Source organism: Haemorhous mexicanus, chromosome 7, assembly GCF_027477595.1.
Source record: "Haemorhous mexicanus isolate bHaeMex1 chromosome 7, bHaeMex1.pri, whole genome shotgun sequence".
In the NCBI taxonomy this organism is placed as follows: Eukaryota; Metazoa; Chordata; class Aves; order Passeriformes; family Fringillidae; genus Haemorhous; species Haemorhous mexicanus.
Window position 1 is genome coordinate 13823976 of NC_082347.1, and position 13736 is coordinate 13837711.

Below are 13736 nucleotides of genomic sequence, written 5' to 3' on the forward strand. Positions count from 1 at the left end.
CCACGAATTGGGGAGTGCCAGTGCAATTTTTTTTACGTATCTATTGGTTGTGTTTTGTTTATTTTGCAGAGTGGGTTCACTCCCCTCCACATAGCTGCTCACTATGGGAATATCAATGTAGCCACGTTGCTGTTAAATCGGGGTGCTGCCGTGGACTTCACTGCAAGGGTGAGTGTGGAGCCAGTCATGCTCAGTTTGCTTTGTGGCCACAGCTTTTGCACAGGGGTGTGAGAGGCACACCAGCCTCTCCCTCCCCAGCCAAGGGGCCTGACCTGGCTGAGCTGTTCTGTTACCACCTGGTGTAAAGGGGCTTTTCCCTGAGCTGCTGGACCAAATCTGAGTTCAAGACCTCTCCTCCCAGAACTTCTGCTTTCATCAAAAGGAGCTGCTGTTTTCGTGGTTCCAGCCTTGCAAAGGGTGGGCTGGGATCCAGTGGCACAAATGCTTCCACCTGTAGCTGTGACATATGGCAGGAGTGATGTGTCCCTGCTGAATTCTCCTCACCATGCAGTTGCTTCCAATGAACATCAGGTGTGGTGGTGAGGAAAGCATCTGTGCTTCCATTGTATGCACGAGAGCCAGGGGATTCATAAAGGAAATCTGGAAACTGGATGAGTAGGAAATGAAGTGAGACCTAGGAGTGGAGTCCATACCATAAGCAGAAGAAAGACAGGAAACATTAGAGGGAAGTTAGAGCTGGAAGAGCAGGGGAAAAACCCAAACAGGTATGGATAGGGATACAGCATGGAGGATAGGGGTACAATATGAAGGGCAAGGAAAGATGGTGGTGCCAGGCATGGGACCAGATAAATAAATAAACCCCAAAACAAACTGGGCCTCTGCAAGACTTTGGCTCACCAAACCTTACCCAAACAAAGCCAGGGAAGAGATGTGGTGGTGATCCAGGACAATAGGGAGATAAAATCAAGGCATTCAAAGTGAAGACAATGAATGCTCATGTCAGAGTAAAGAGCCATAAATTGGCCGTGAATAAATGTTGTCTAGAAATTAAGATATTTCCTATTAAATCTTAGTAGTTAATGTTATTTAATTAATAACTGCTTAATAATGAATGTTAAATATAACTAATGAGTTTCTGGAACAATCTTTCCATTAAATTAGAAAAAGTGAAAAAAAATTTCCAATGTAAACTCAAGATTATATTTATGAAGGGAATTATGTCACGTGGATAATCCAGCAGCTCCTCTTCTGAGGTTTTGATCATGTGTTATATTTATTATTTTTGCAAGAGGAAAAGTACTACAACACCGCTTAGACCATTTGCACAAATGGAAAAGTGAGTTTGCAGTATTCTACTTTAGATAGTTTGTATGGCTAAAAACTTGAATGCTTCTGTAGTTAAGGCACCTATTCACATGCAGCAAAGTTTTTAGGAGAAACATTGCAAACCCTTTGTTTTTCTTTCACTGATAGCATTGACCTCTGATTTCCAAGTCCTTTAGCTGACCTAATTGGAGCATTAAGGCATTTCATACCATCCCAAGCTTTGGCATTGTGGATTTGATAAGCCCTAATCACAGAAGCAGGGAAGACAAATGGGGTCTTGGGTCAACTCTTTCCCACTCAGAAACAAGATTAGGGACTAGCAATGCTACTACATTAGCAATTAGCAGCATTTAGTACCAGTGCACTAAATACCATCTGCCTATGCTTGTTTTAATAGAATAACAAGTCTTAGGCTTCAGCAGCTCTGTTTTGGATTAAGGACACTTGTGGAGAGCACATCCAGAGTAAAAAGGCCATTCTTGCCTCCTCTTCAAGATCTGGACCTTCTAAATTCTGCCTCCATTGGTTGCCATCATCAGACAGATTTCTGGGATGGCCGGGGAGGTGGTGATGCGGTGACATCAGCCCGAAGGAGCAGTGGGCTGAGGCTGTGACTCAGGGAGCACTGAGCTCCTGTTTGTGCTTGTCATACAGGGCAGGGGCATCCAGAGAGAGAGAGCTCATCTCTGCTCCGTGACAGTTGCAAATCCAGATAAAGATGTTGTGACAGAAAGAACTGTAGCATACATAACAGTAATATGGAGCTGAATTTTGTTCTTTAGTGCTTATCAGGCTGCAGGGGATGAAAGCACTGCATAGGAGGATGGGTTAGGTTCTGGCAGAGCAGTGGATTTGTAGGCTAACAGAGCACTTCCAACTATGAACACCAAGTAGCAGAGCCCTTGCTTGATCCTTGATTACCCAAATTGCAAAACAGGTACCGAAAATGAGCCACAGGTACAGCCTGCTCATTGCCACTTCATGGCCTCTTGTTTTCATTTCTGTAAGTGCTATCCACAGTCTGCTGTCTTCCCTCTGCAGGAAAGGCCCTTATTTGAGTTGCTGACAATGTGAGATGAGCAACAGAGCAGAGATGTGGAAGGGCTGTATCCCAAATAAAATATGACCATATGTACTGTAGCTTTCAGAAGTGCAAAGAGCAAACTTTTAAAATGGGGTGTCAAATGCACTTTGTGCATTTTTGCTTTGTTCTTACTATATAAAAACAAATTAACACTACTTTTCTTTCTCTCAGTTTATGTTCAGACTCTTCTGGAAAGTACAAATTCTAGGGAGAGGTTTCAACAAAAGAAGAGGATTATGGTAACAAAAGAAGCTTGTGTGAGCAGGGTAATGTGAAGACAAATGTGTGACAAATAGCCATCTGCCACCATCAGTGTAGTCAGGGTGGGGAAAGGTGGAGGAATGTGAATGGATGTGTAGGATGAAGGCAGAGCTGTAAGGCCAAGGGCAAGTGTGGCAGAATGAAGGGCAGGTGAAAGGATGTAAGGAAAAGGAGGGCAGGCCTGTGGCAAAGGAGATCTCCTCAGCTGCTGTTCCCAGCCAGTTTCCAAGAGCCCTGAGGGAAGGAAGAGGCTCCAGCAGAGAAGGCAAGGAAGGAGATGAGCTTGCTGATGGCTCTCAGTGTGTGGGCAGGAGCAGCAGTGGTGCTGTGCTGTAAGCAAATGATGTCCCCAGTGATATTCAGTAGCAGCTGCTCCCTCAGTCCCGCTGGTTCACACCTGCCTGCCTCTCAGCTGTCACATATTCCCTTGGTCCCTTCTTTCACTGCAGCCAGGGGACAGGCACAGCTCCAGGAGCTCTTACAGGTGTCACAGTGCCTGCCAGCCTGTGTACCTGCTGACTGTCGAGGCTGGGGGGTTGGAAATGTACCTGCTTTTACAGGTTTGCACTCCTGCAGTCCAGTGACTGATGTCATGTCAGCTCTCCCTGTGAGCTGCATGAGCACTTCTGTGTCTGCTTTCTCCTCTTGCCTGGCTGCAAGTGCAGGGAAGGTGGCACAGCAAACTCCCCATTGGGATGGATGGAAATAATTTCAGTAAATCAGCTTGATGCCCCTTATTCCACCTATAAACAAGGAGGCAGCTCTGGGAGCCATCCTAACCTCATTCCAAATGAAAAAAAAATCTCCTTATTCAGTTGGATGTTTGCCATTTTGTAACAAAGCAAAAACAGTCATTCCAAATTGCTCGACTTCTTGGGCTCAAACTCAACAGAAAACCTGTCACAATTACTGGCAGGGTATGCATTGCAGGGTAACAGGCATTTTATGACTACTCATCATCCTTTTTCTGTTGTACATTATTGTGTGTCCAGCTTCTCCAAAATACTTCAAATACTTCATTGCCTCACCATATTTCCCTCTTGTTTAACTGTGAGACAGTCACACTGAAACTAAAGAAGTGGAGGAGGAGGATAAAGAGTTACTGAGGGTGAAGTCAGCCTCCTTTCTTGGACAGATTAGCACTTTAAAGCAGTCACTACTTGGGCTTTGAAGGATCACAACACCTCCAGGCACCCCTCTCTTAGCTGACAGCGTGATGAATCCTGGTTACAAACTGGAAGGTAGCCAGATACCTTTAAGTGAATCTATTTTATCAATTTTTTTCAACAGGAAAAACTAATTCGTGTCATTTTAAAACTGTTGTTTATCAGTCACTTGTGCCTTTAAATCAAATTTGTATCAGATGTCTTACCTAGAGTTTCAATGATTTTTAAGGTGTTTTGAATAAACTGGGAATTTTATTTAGGTAAAAGTTATCTTTTGGGGCTTTGCACAGTCTTCAGATAGCCTTCTTCTGTCTGAGATGATCTTCCAGTGGAAAGATCTCTATGCCCAGGTGAGGAAATGCCTTTGAAGCTCCATCTGTCTCTGAGGAAAAGAGTGTTTAGAAAGAAAGGAAGGATGAAATTCTCTGCAGCTTCCAGAGCAATGGCTGAGAGAAATCTCTGTGGCCCCCTCATCCACTCTGTGCTGGAGCAAGTCAGAAGATGGAGGCAGCCAGGGAATCCTCTATGTGAAGGTGACCTCTCCCTGAATCTTTCTTGCCAAAGCAAATGGGAGGAGCCCCTCACTGTGCCATAAAACTGCATCCAGCCCTGGCAATGCCTTCCTGATCCACAGCACTCCTTATCCTAGAGGAGATCTCAGTTCCACTGGGAGCAGGCTTTGCCTGCAAAAAGTTTGCTTACTGGAAGGTTAGGAAAGGATTTGGTAATTTTGAGGGTGGTGTGAGGACAGCATGCATTAATGATGACCCTGAGGCTGAGGAGCACAACACCATTAGCCCATCAGAAGGAGCAGGCAATATCTAAGTGACAGTGGCAAAGAGAAAAACATCTTTGTCTCCCCAGTGGTAGTTTGCTATAAGAGCCCCTTTCTATAGTCTTGTTTTCTTCTAGGATTCATTTTATACATCTCCACCCTGAAGAAAGTTAAGTATACAAGCACACAAGAACAAAAATAGCACAATATAAGACTTACTGGCATTAAGAAGAGAAGGAAAAAAGCTGGAAAATTGTGTACTGCTGAGAGTTTCCTGAAAAGCATCTGGTTGTGCATTTTTATCTTTAATTTCTGAAAAGTCTCTACAAGCCTCAGTGATCCCAGTGACTGCTACTAGAATATAAGACTTTTCTCTGCAGGAATTGTGCTGTGTTGAAGCTCCAGTTCTGAATTGCAGGAAAATACAGGGGAGGATGTTGTTTTAACATACAACATGTTGATGTTGGTGCACAGTTGCACATGAGAGTCTTCAAATGCATGCCACAATCTTCCCATACCTCCAGGATCTGGTAATAGTTCTAATAACAATGCACTGGTGCTGCTGACAATTCCAGTATGCAAAAATCACCATTATGCTCTTTCCTCTAATGCTGGAGGGGTTTTCCAGACTGTATAAGAAATTTCTGTTGTAGCAGTCTGGCTGTTTTCAGCTTCTGTCTTGCTCACACATTCTGTCTCAATATTAAGCTCTTCCTAGAGTTTGCTCTTAGTTGAAGAGTGAGAAGAACTGTTTTATACTAAATTCCAAGTTAATCTGAATCTTTTGGTAAGAAACTGTTCTGGTTTGTTTTAAATCAAGGAAATGAAATTTGAAATCATATAACGTAATTTTTCTGATTAAAACTGCACTCCACTGAGAGGCTGGGAGAGCTCAGAGGTGGAGGTAAGTTCTCTCATTGGCAGCAAGAAGAAATGCCAAGTCCATGTGACTGGCAGTGAGTTTTCACAGCCCTGATGTGATCAGCTACTCAGTCAGCATTTAAATCAATGCAGCACATGACTAGGAGATGTTTTCCCTTTGTTTTGTGCCTTCCTTTAAGGTGCATTTCAGAGCCCAATATGAAGCTGTAAGTGCAAACATTTACTTTTCTTGGTTATTATTAGCATCCTTATGTTTGTGAGACTCCAGTTGTGATGGGAGAGGCAATCTGGTAGGACAGCATAGCACACCACAAAACCAGGAGGAGTTCTGTTTTTCTAAATGCATTAAAATGGAACCATAGAAGATCTGCTTTGCACACTGACTATTTTAACCCTATTTTTTCCTTGACTTCCTAACCACTCATGTGGCTAATTTGTAGTAGAAAGGAGCAATCCTGACTGCTGTGGTGAACTGTGATAATGCCATATGTCAGAGGGCAGCTGGTCTCATTTCAGCTGGGACACGTTTGGTGGCTCGTTTCTCAACACAAGATAACTGAAAAGTTTTTGAGTTTTCTTGTGAAGCTGTAGATAGAGAGCTGCAGCTGGAAAGGCTTGGTGATCCCTCTGATCAGGCACGTGCAAAGGCCACTGGTTGTAAAAGCAGGCTGTTCCTCTCCCATTGAATTTGTGGATGTTGTGTGGCTCTGGAGGAAGGCACGAGCCCTGTGTGAGGGGGTGCTGGGATGCAGCAGGCAGTGGATGGAGACAAAGGGAAAACCACCATCCACAATGCTGTGAAGTGTAGAAGTTACATGCACCTAACCCCTGACATTTGAGCTATGTACAGCCTCAGAGGACTTCAGGTCACTTGTCCCAGGAAATCTGCCCAGGAGAGGAAAGGTTTTGTTCTAGTTGATAATGCTATGGCCATTTTCTCTGTAGTTTTAGCTTGCTATTCTCACAATAATGTTTCATATTCCCTGTAGAATTTCTTAACTCACAAATTGGACCTCAGTGTGAAGGGGTCTGCCTGAGACATTACCCAACATTGGATATTTCAACAGCAAGGGCAAGCAGCACTCCAGCAGGAACTCTAGATCTGAACCACATACTTTAATGGCAACTTTTGGAAGACATTTCAGCTTTATTACTGCAGGAAAACATCTTCAAAAATTTCCTGATTTACTATTCTATCTTAAGAACAAAGGGAGAAATTTATAGAAGATCAAACGGATAAAAATAGACTGAAAAGACAGCAGATGCTGTTGATACACTGAAGAATTCAGAACCTTACATTTGGTGGCTATTTTGTTTGCTGATACTGCAGTTTTAGTGTTAATAAACAACACCAAAGTTGCACATATTATGAAGCTTTTTTAATCTCTTGTTTCTTGTGACAAGTACAAATAACTCCATTTTGAGTTCCTTGCTTTACATTTTGTCATCAGAAAAATTAATGATGGTGTTGTCTGAGGTTTTTTCACTTCTCAGTTTGTGTTCTTAATTGTGGGGTGAGAGATGAGGAAGGACCATCCATATGAAACTTATGGCTGTCATTCTTTAAGACTTGATGCAGAGTATTGACCAAAGCCAAGTTTCTTGGCCTGAGTATCAGTGTGCAATTATTCAAGCATTCAAATAATGCATCTCTTCCTTCATCTGTTTGGAGTCAGAACTCTCAGCCAGCTGAATCATTATTTAGCATTCTTTGCTACCAGTAAAAGCCTAAATAGCTAAACAGCAAAATTAAATTCTGAATAGAGACTTGCCCCTCTTTTTTTCCCCCTTCTTTTCCTCACCATGTTTTCCTGAGATGGTAAGGATAAAAAAGGTTAAAACTGTTTTTAATTCTTCATCCCTTAATTTTTTATGAACTATCTGATCAGGTTAGTAAAGTACAACAAAAACTGCAAACTCCTTCCAAGGGAATGAGTGCTCTTTCCTAGGAAAGAGAAGCTCTTTGGTCATCCATAAGGACAGATATTACACTGGACATATAGAGATTAATTTGCTTGATTCCTCCTGCTCCATTAATTATTTCAGGGAAGCTGTGTGTAGTTGGTTTTCCTTACAAAATTTTTCTGGAGTGATCACATCCTTTCTCCATCCATCTCTTTGTAATGTCAACTTGCTGCCTATTTTCAACCAAAAGTAACTCCAGGTTTCAAGATGCTAAAGACATTAAATTTCTATGTTTTTTGTAAAGACAGGTGATCACATAGAGCAAAGATGGATTGCTGGCTCTCGAGCTCAGCCCTTATTTGGTGCTGGAGAATTTCCTCACATTTCCAGCCAGCGTGATCGCCCCTGTCAGAAGCTGGGAGAGAAATATGCTGCCCTAATAGTTTTGGTAGCAATCCAGAAATCTGAATGTCATTTGAACAGGACTTGGTTGTGAACATGAAAATGGACATTTTTCATTTATTCACCATTGTAAGCAAACAGTGTCACCTAAGCCTTAATTGCTAAGGGGAAGTCATCTCTTTTAGTTTTGAGCTGTGTGTTTGCCAGCACGCATCCCTCTATTCCAGAATCAACTCTCCTTCATTCATGGCAGCAGGAGTGTTGACTGGCAAATAATTAGATCCAAAGTGCACATTCTTATGTGGTGCTGCACTAGAATCAGCTTAGTGTTGAGATCAGTGAGTACCAGACTTGTAACAGGTGTTTGTCTTGCCTTTTGTAATGCTGTCCCTTCCTCCTCCATTTCTTTCTTGATGCTTGGAAAACGCTTTTCTTTTTGTCTGTGTATGAGGCAGTAAATTATTGGTACTAAATTATTTTGATGTATTAACAGGGTACTAGGGTCTGTTAGGCTGAGTTAACCTCTTTACTCCTTAACATCAGCAAGTAAGAAAAGGTATTTCTTTTATCTAATTACCTGCACTACTCTTTACTTGAAGACACAAAAGTTATTTCCTTTACCATTTTTTCTTTGGGAAAGTAGAATTCATCTCTCTCTCCCTCTGACCTCAGTAACATCTTTCCTCCTGGGAAGAGAAAAAAAGCAGAAAGTATCTCCACATCATTGTTTTTCTTCTTTTTTTTTCCTCTCTTTTTTGTGACTGCTACAGTAATGTAGTGACCCCATATTATATCCAGTGTCAGCTCCCAGTCAAATAGAATTAACTCTTTTTTTCAAAACCATGCCACAGAAAATATAAGTGATTACATAGTTTTACCTCCCTGAAAGGACTAGATGTGCTGCACTTTCTGTTTAATGTGCTACTTTGCTTTTTAAAGGAATGAGAAGTTAGCCTAGCACAGTCATCACTTTGATCCTCTAACGATCATGAATGTTGTAGAAAGGATCTCTGTCATTTAACCTTGCTAACATGTATTTTACCTCTGAGATAACATTAATTAGTACTTTCTAGTAGCTGTGAGTTCGCTTCATAGTGAAATTTTGTGTAAATTAAAATGTAGCAACTGCATGATGTACTTGGTATTATGATTAGGCTGTGAGTCAGCTTGTCACACACCTGAGGGAGGATCTTTTCCTGGTGCTGGTTCTCCATCACTGCACTCACCTGTGCTTCTGAGGCAGTGCTGCTGAAGGCTCTGTTAGCCAGGTCAGAGTCTCCCTGCTGCTCAGGGTGCCTTTGATTCAGCCAGCCACAGGACACACTCACTGTGTATGCTGCTTTCTGCTGGGTCCCAGGGCTGCTGGTTTACACAGCCAGCTGTTTGTGCTGCCCCCAACACTCAGGAACACATCCTTTACAGTTCTGTGTGTCTGCATACCCTAGCTGCATGCTCTGTTTATCTCCTTTTATTTTTCCTTGGCTCCATATGATCAGATAGATACAGGATGTGGCCTTCATAGGCCACGAGATAAAGGATTCAGCAGAGCATGAAGAGACGTCCTGGCTGCATCTTGTTAGGAAGGGCTGCCTGTGTGTGCTCAGAGTGGGTTATGTAACTGTCCTGGATGTGCAGCATCCCTGCCTGTGCCAGCCTGCCAGGCACCACTCAGGGAAGCACGCACACTTCTCTGCAGCCCCACTTCCAGCACAGTGTTACACCCATTAGAGGAGCAAATTGAGTAGGCAAAATAAACGGTGGAACTGAAATGAAGGTGCTTGCCAGGCTTTCAGGGTTTGCTGATAATGTTCAGAAATAAGTAATGCTGGCCTCTCTTAATTGTTGTATGAGATCTGCAGATATAATTGATTTGTTAATTTTTCTATGGCTCCTACAAGGCCGGTGAAGTTGAGGTATGAATCCTTATCACTACAGGCTCCTAAACAACCACAGCTGGATTAAATTGCTAAGATTCAGTAAAATTGCGTAAGTTCAAGCCTTAAGCAAAAGTTGTGATCTGAGGCACAATCATGTCATCTTATAACTCTAACAACAATTTGACTTTTGTCTTCACTGTGTGTATGTTGAGATATCAGGGCAGTAATTCATGTGTGAGGTTGAACACAGCTTCCCTTTGCTTTCGTGCTCCCAGGGAAACAAACAAACTGTGTTATGATTTAGCAAATTGGGCATAATTCACTCTGTGAGCAAACCAAAAATGGAATTCATGAAAGACAGACATATGCATATTTATTTTCGTGTTGTTTTCTTCCACAGAATGATATCACACCGTTGCACGTTGCATCAAAAAGGGGAAATGCAAATATGGTCAAACTCCTACTTGATCGAGGAGCTAAAATTGATGCCAAAACAAGGGTAAGCTCAAGTGTGAGTGCTGTGAGTGACTGTGTGGAATTACTGCCTCTGACCTGTGTGTTGCTGTAGAGCTTAAATCATTCATGTCCCCAGGAGGCTGCTACAGCTGCACTGCATTTATTTTTAATGAAATTATTGCAGCAGGATACTAACCTTTTACATCTCCTACAGCAGTGTGTGAAGCACCAAGGATGGCAAAGCTCAGAGCCAACCATTTTCCATGTTCCCTTTCCAGTGTTTAATTAGGAGCTGCTTTAATCTACTCAAAAGTAGAGGTGATTGTACAGGAACGTGCTAAAAGACGAGAATTCAAGTCAGATATTTCAGAATTTGAATTCTGCAGCAGGGTAACTTTGAGCTGCAGTGTGTGTTTGCCTTTCACTATCCACGGGCAGTGTCACAGAGTGTGGTGTGGCTGGTGATTCTCCTGCAGCTCAGGCTCTGTGTGGGGTTTGTCAGCACATGGTTTGGGCACAGGGATGGTTTCCAGCAGGCTGACACCTAACTCAGTGCCCTGAGTGACTGAGAAACTCAATGCATGTGGTTATGTCTAACTGCTGTAGTTAAAAGCCAGTCAAGCCAAGGATACTTTATTTACTTACACAGCAGCAAGAACAAAACAAAACAAAACAAAAAGAGAGAGAGAAGGAAAAAGTTGAAATGTTTGGAAGTAAATCTGGAACTAGTGGTGCTGTGGGCTGTCAGGGCAGTCTTTGCAACACATGCCTGTGTGTGCAAGGTAACTGAAGAGCTGTCCCAGAAACTTTCTGACAATTATAATTTTCTTGACATAATAATTTATCACCTCTACCTTTTCCATTTTGAATTCATCTGTATAAGTTCTACCATTCAGAATCATTCTAAGCAAGAGAAATGAAAAACCTAAGAATAGTATTCACAGGTTTTTGTTTGGTTATTGTAGTCTCTGAGATTTCCTGCAGTGCTTGTTAGGCACACTTGTGGGTTTTTTTCTCTGTCGAATTCAGAAACTGGGTCAATTTATTTTGTCATCTCTTCGTTCTCTCCACATGTTCTTCCTTATTGCTTCTATTTTACCTTTAGTAGCCGATGATTTCTTTCTAAAATGTTTAAGTTCTCTTCTAGCTGGGCAACATGGAAGAGATGACTTCTCATGGGTAATGTGGACAGTGGGTATAGTTCCTGGACTGAAATTCCAGCCTCCTCTGTGCCACATAGGGGTACCAGGCTGAGGGGTATGCTTCTGCCTTGTGGGGAGGGACTCTGTTTGGTGGTGTGTAACAGATGTGCATTTGGTCAGAGCAGGGAGAAGGGGACTTGGTGGGGGATTAGTTGCTTCCCTCTGCAAGTATTTGTATGGCCCACTGCAGTCCAGATCGTTAGGGACCAGTACTTTAAATAGTTGGAGTCAAGTTAGTTCTTTAAGTTAGGAAAATCCGTGCTCTGCTTCATTTCCTCTGTCACAAGCTCGGGGTCAGGCACTGGGATAATTTATGTAACTAAAAATACAGGCTGGGACGGAAACAGGATCTAGGAAGAGGGCAGAAGCATTAACAGCTCCTGAGTCTGGCACGGCTTCCCACTGAGGCAAAAGGCAGCGATGAGCGTGGCTCACGAAGCGCTGGTTTGTTTTTTCTGGCTCCCCCAGAGACTGCCTGCTTCCCCAAACATCCATCCTCTGCCGAGGTCGGGAGGGATGTGCACAACTCCTCTGCTCGTGCTGGACGTGTGCCACTCACGGCCGCGGGGGCTGGCACCGGCAGGGGCAGCTGTCCCGGCACTCGGGGCTGGGTGAGGCTGCGCTCCCGGCGCTCTGGCCGCTCCGGGCAGGGCTCGGGGCGCTGTGCCGGGCTGACCCGGGCTGTGCTGTGCCGGGCTGACCCGGGCTGTGCTGTGCCGGGCTGACCTAGACTGTGCTGTGCTGATCCAGGCTGCACTGTGCCGGGCTGACCCGGGCTGTGCTGTGCCGGGCTGACCTAGACTGTGCTGTGCTGATCCAGGCTGCACTGTGCCGGGCTGACCCGGGCTGTGCTGTGCCGGGCTGACCTAGACTGTGCTGTGCTGATCCAGGCTGCACTGTGCCGTGCTGACCCGGGCTGTGCTGTGCTGACCCGGGCTGCGCTCCCGACGGCTCTCGGAGCCCCGCACCCTGCGGGACCACCAAAGGGAGCAGCACCGGCAGGGCTCACAAATCGGTACCAAAAGCCAGAGAAGGCTGAGAGGGGTGCCGGGTGAAAAAAGGGCATTGTTTCAGGAGTGCCTGCCCGGTTCTCCTATTCAATAGCAAAGATTAATTGCTCTGAGCTGGCGCAACACACGTTCCTGCTCTCTCCTGTTGTTCCAACCTGACCCAATGTTGTTTTCCAAGGCTGAACAATTAAGATATGTCAACTTTGTAGATATTCCTTTTTTTTTTTTTTTTTAATCACTATTTTTATTTTCAATGTCCCAGATACAGAATGGCCCTACAAAAATACAGGGTGACAAAGGCTCTGGTCATATCCTTTACAACAGCATCACCACTGCTGAATGCATTAAAGGCAAAGAGCAGCTGGGGCTGTCTTTTCTGATACATGTGTCAAGCCCAAGCTTATCAGTTGGGTGCCCAGGCAGAGCCCAGCCTTGTGTGTTCTGTGAGGGGCAGGTGCTGAATGCACACACAGCTTGATAACAGGTGGGATTTGCATGTGAAAATAAGTGAGTCTCCTAGTGCCATATTTATAAATGTGAGACCTCTCTCTTTTTTTCCTACTTTTTTAAGAGATTAAGAGAATTTTTGTATGTAAGAGATAAGGAGATTTTCTTTTTTCCTGTGAGGATAGTTTTTTTTTTTTTTTTTTGTCTTGGGCATTATGATATTATTTAATTAAAATATTGATTATTGAAGACAAAATACTTCCTTAAATGTGAATGGCAAAGGTTCTGTACCCTTATGAAAGGATTAAAAAAAAAATCTTGAAATTTCTGGTTTCTCAGGGGGAGAAACTCAGACCTTTGTTTCTCCCATTTTATGTCTGTATTTCACCTTTAAATGAGAATGCAGAACATACTAGTTTGTGTTGTTGACCAAACACTAACAGAGCCAGGATTTGCTGCTCTGACTCTTAGGTAGGACAGATTTATCTATTCAGCTGGCATTTTGTGGTTTGTTCCTGCAATCCATTCTCTGTATGGGATACTGGAATACTCTGCACATAATGCTTTTTTTTATTGATCACAAAACAAATAGTTTTGTAGATAAATTAATGAAAAACCCTTCCTGAGCAATAAGTAAGTTGAGGTAATGATTTCTTTTCCTTAGTCATTTACATGAGCATTTGTGTTTGCTGCTGACAGATGGTCCAGGAAACTGCAGTGCTGAAGTACTGCACAAAAGGTTAACATGAAGGGCTAAATCCTTATCCTGTTTAAATTACTGTAAAAGTAGTCCAGGAGCTCCCACTTTCTCTGGGTTCATTAAGACTGGGATTTGATGAGCACCATTATACTCATACACACCTGCACACTTTAGTTGAGACTTGAGAGAACATGTGAGACACATCCCAAAAATTATGTTCAAACTATTTTGAGACTCAGACAGACTTTTTTTTTTCCATTTTAGTTCACGCTGTATTGCGTT

At 43.3% G+C, this 13736-nt stretch overlaps 1 protein-coding gene across 7 annotated transcripts in view; it reads left to right on the top strand.

Annotated features, from left to right (window-relative positions):
* ANK3 (ankyrin 3) overlaps positions 1 to 13736 on the top strand; it is a 192516-nt gene that overhangs the window by 64517 nt on the left and 114263 nt on the right. For all 7 annotated transcript variants that reach the window (XM_059851139.1, XM_059851138.1, XM_059851135.1 and 4 more), the window contains exons 7-8: positions 70 to 168; positions 10040 to 10138. In XM_059851139.1, coding sequence (XP_059707122.1) covers positions 70 to 168; positions 10040 to 10138 — 198 coding nt within the window. The remainder of the gene's footprint in view (positions 1 to 69; positions 169 to 10039; positions 10139 to 13736) is intronic.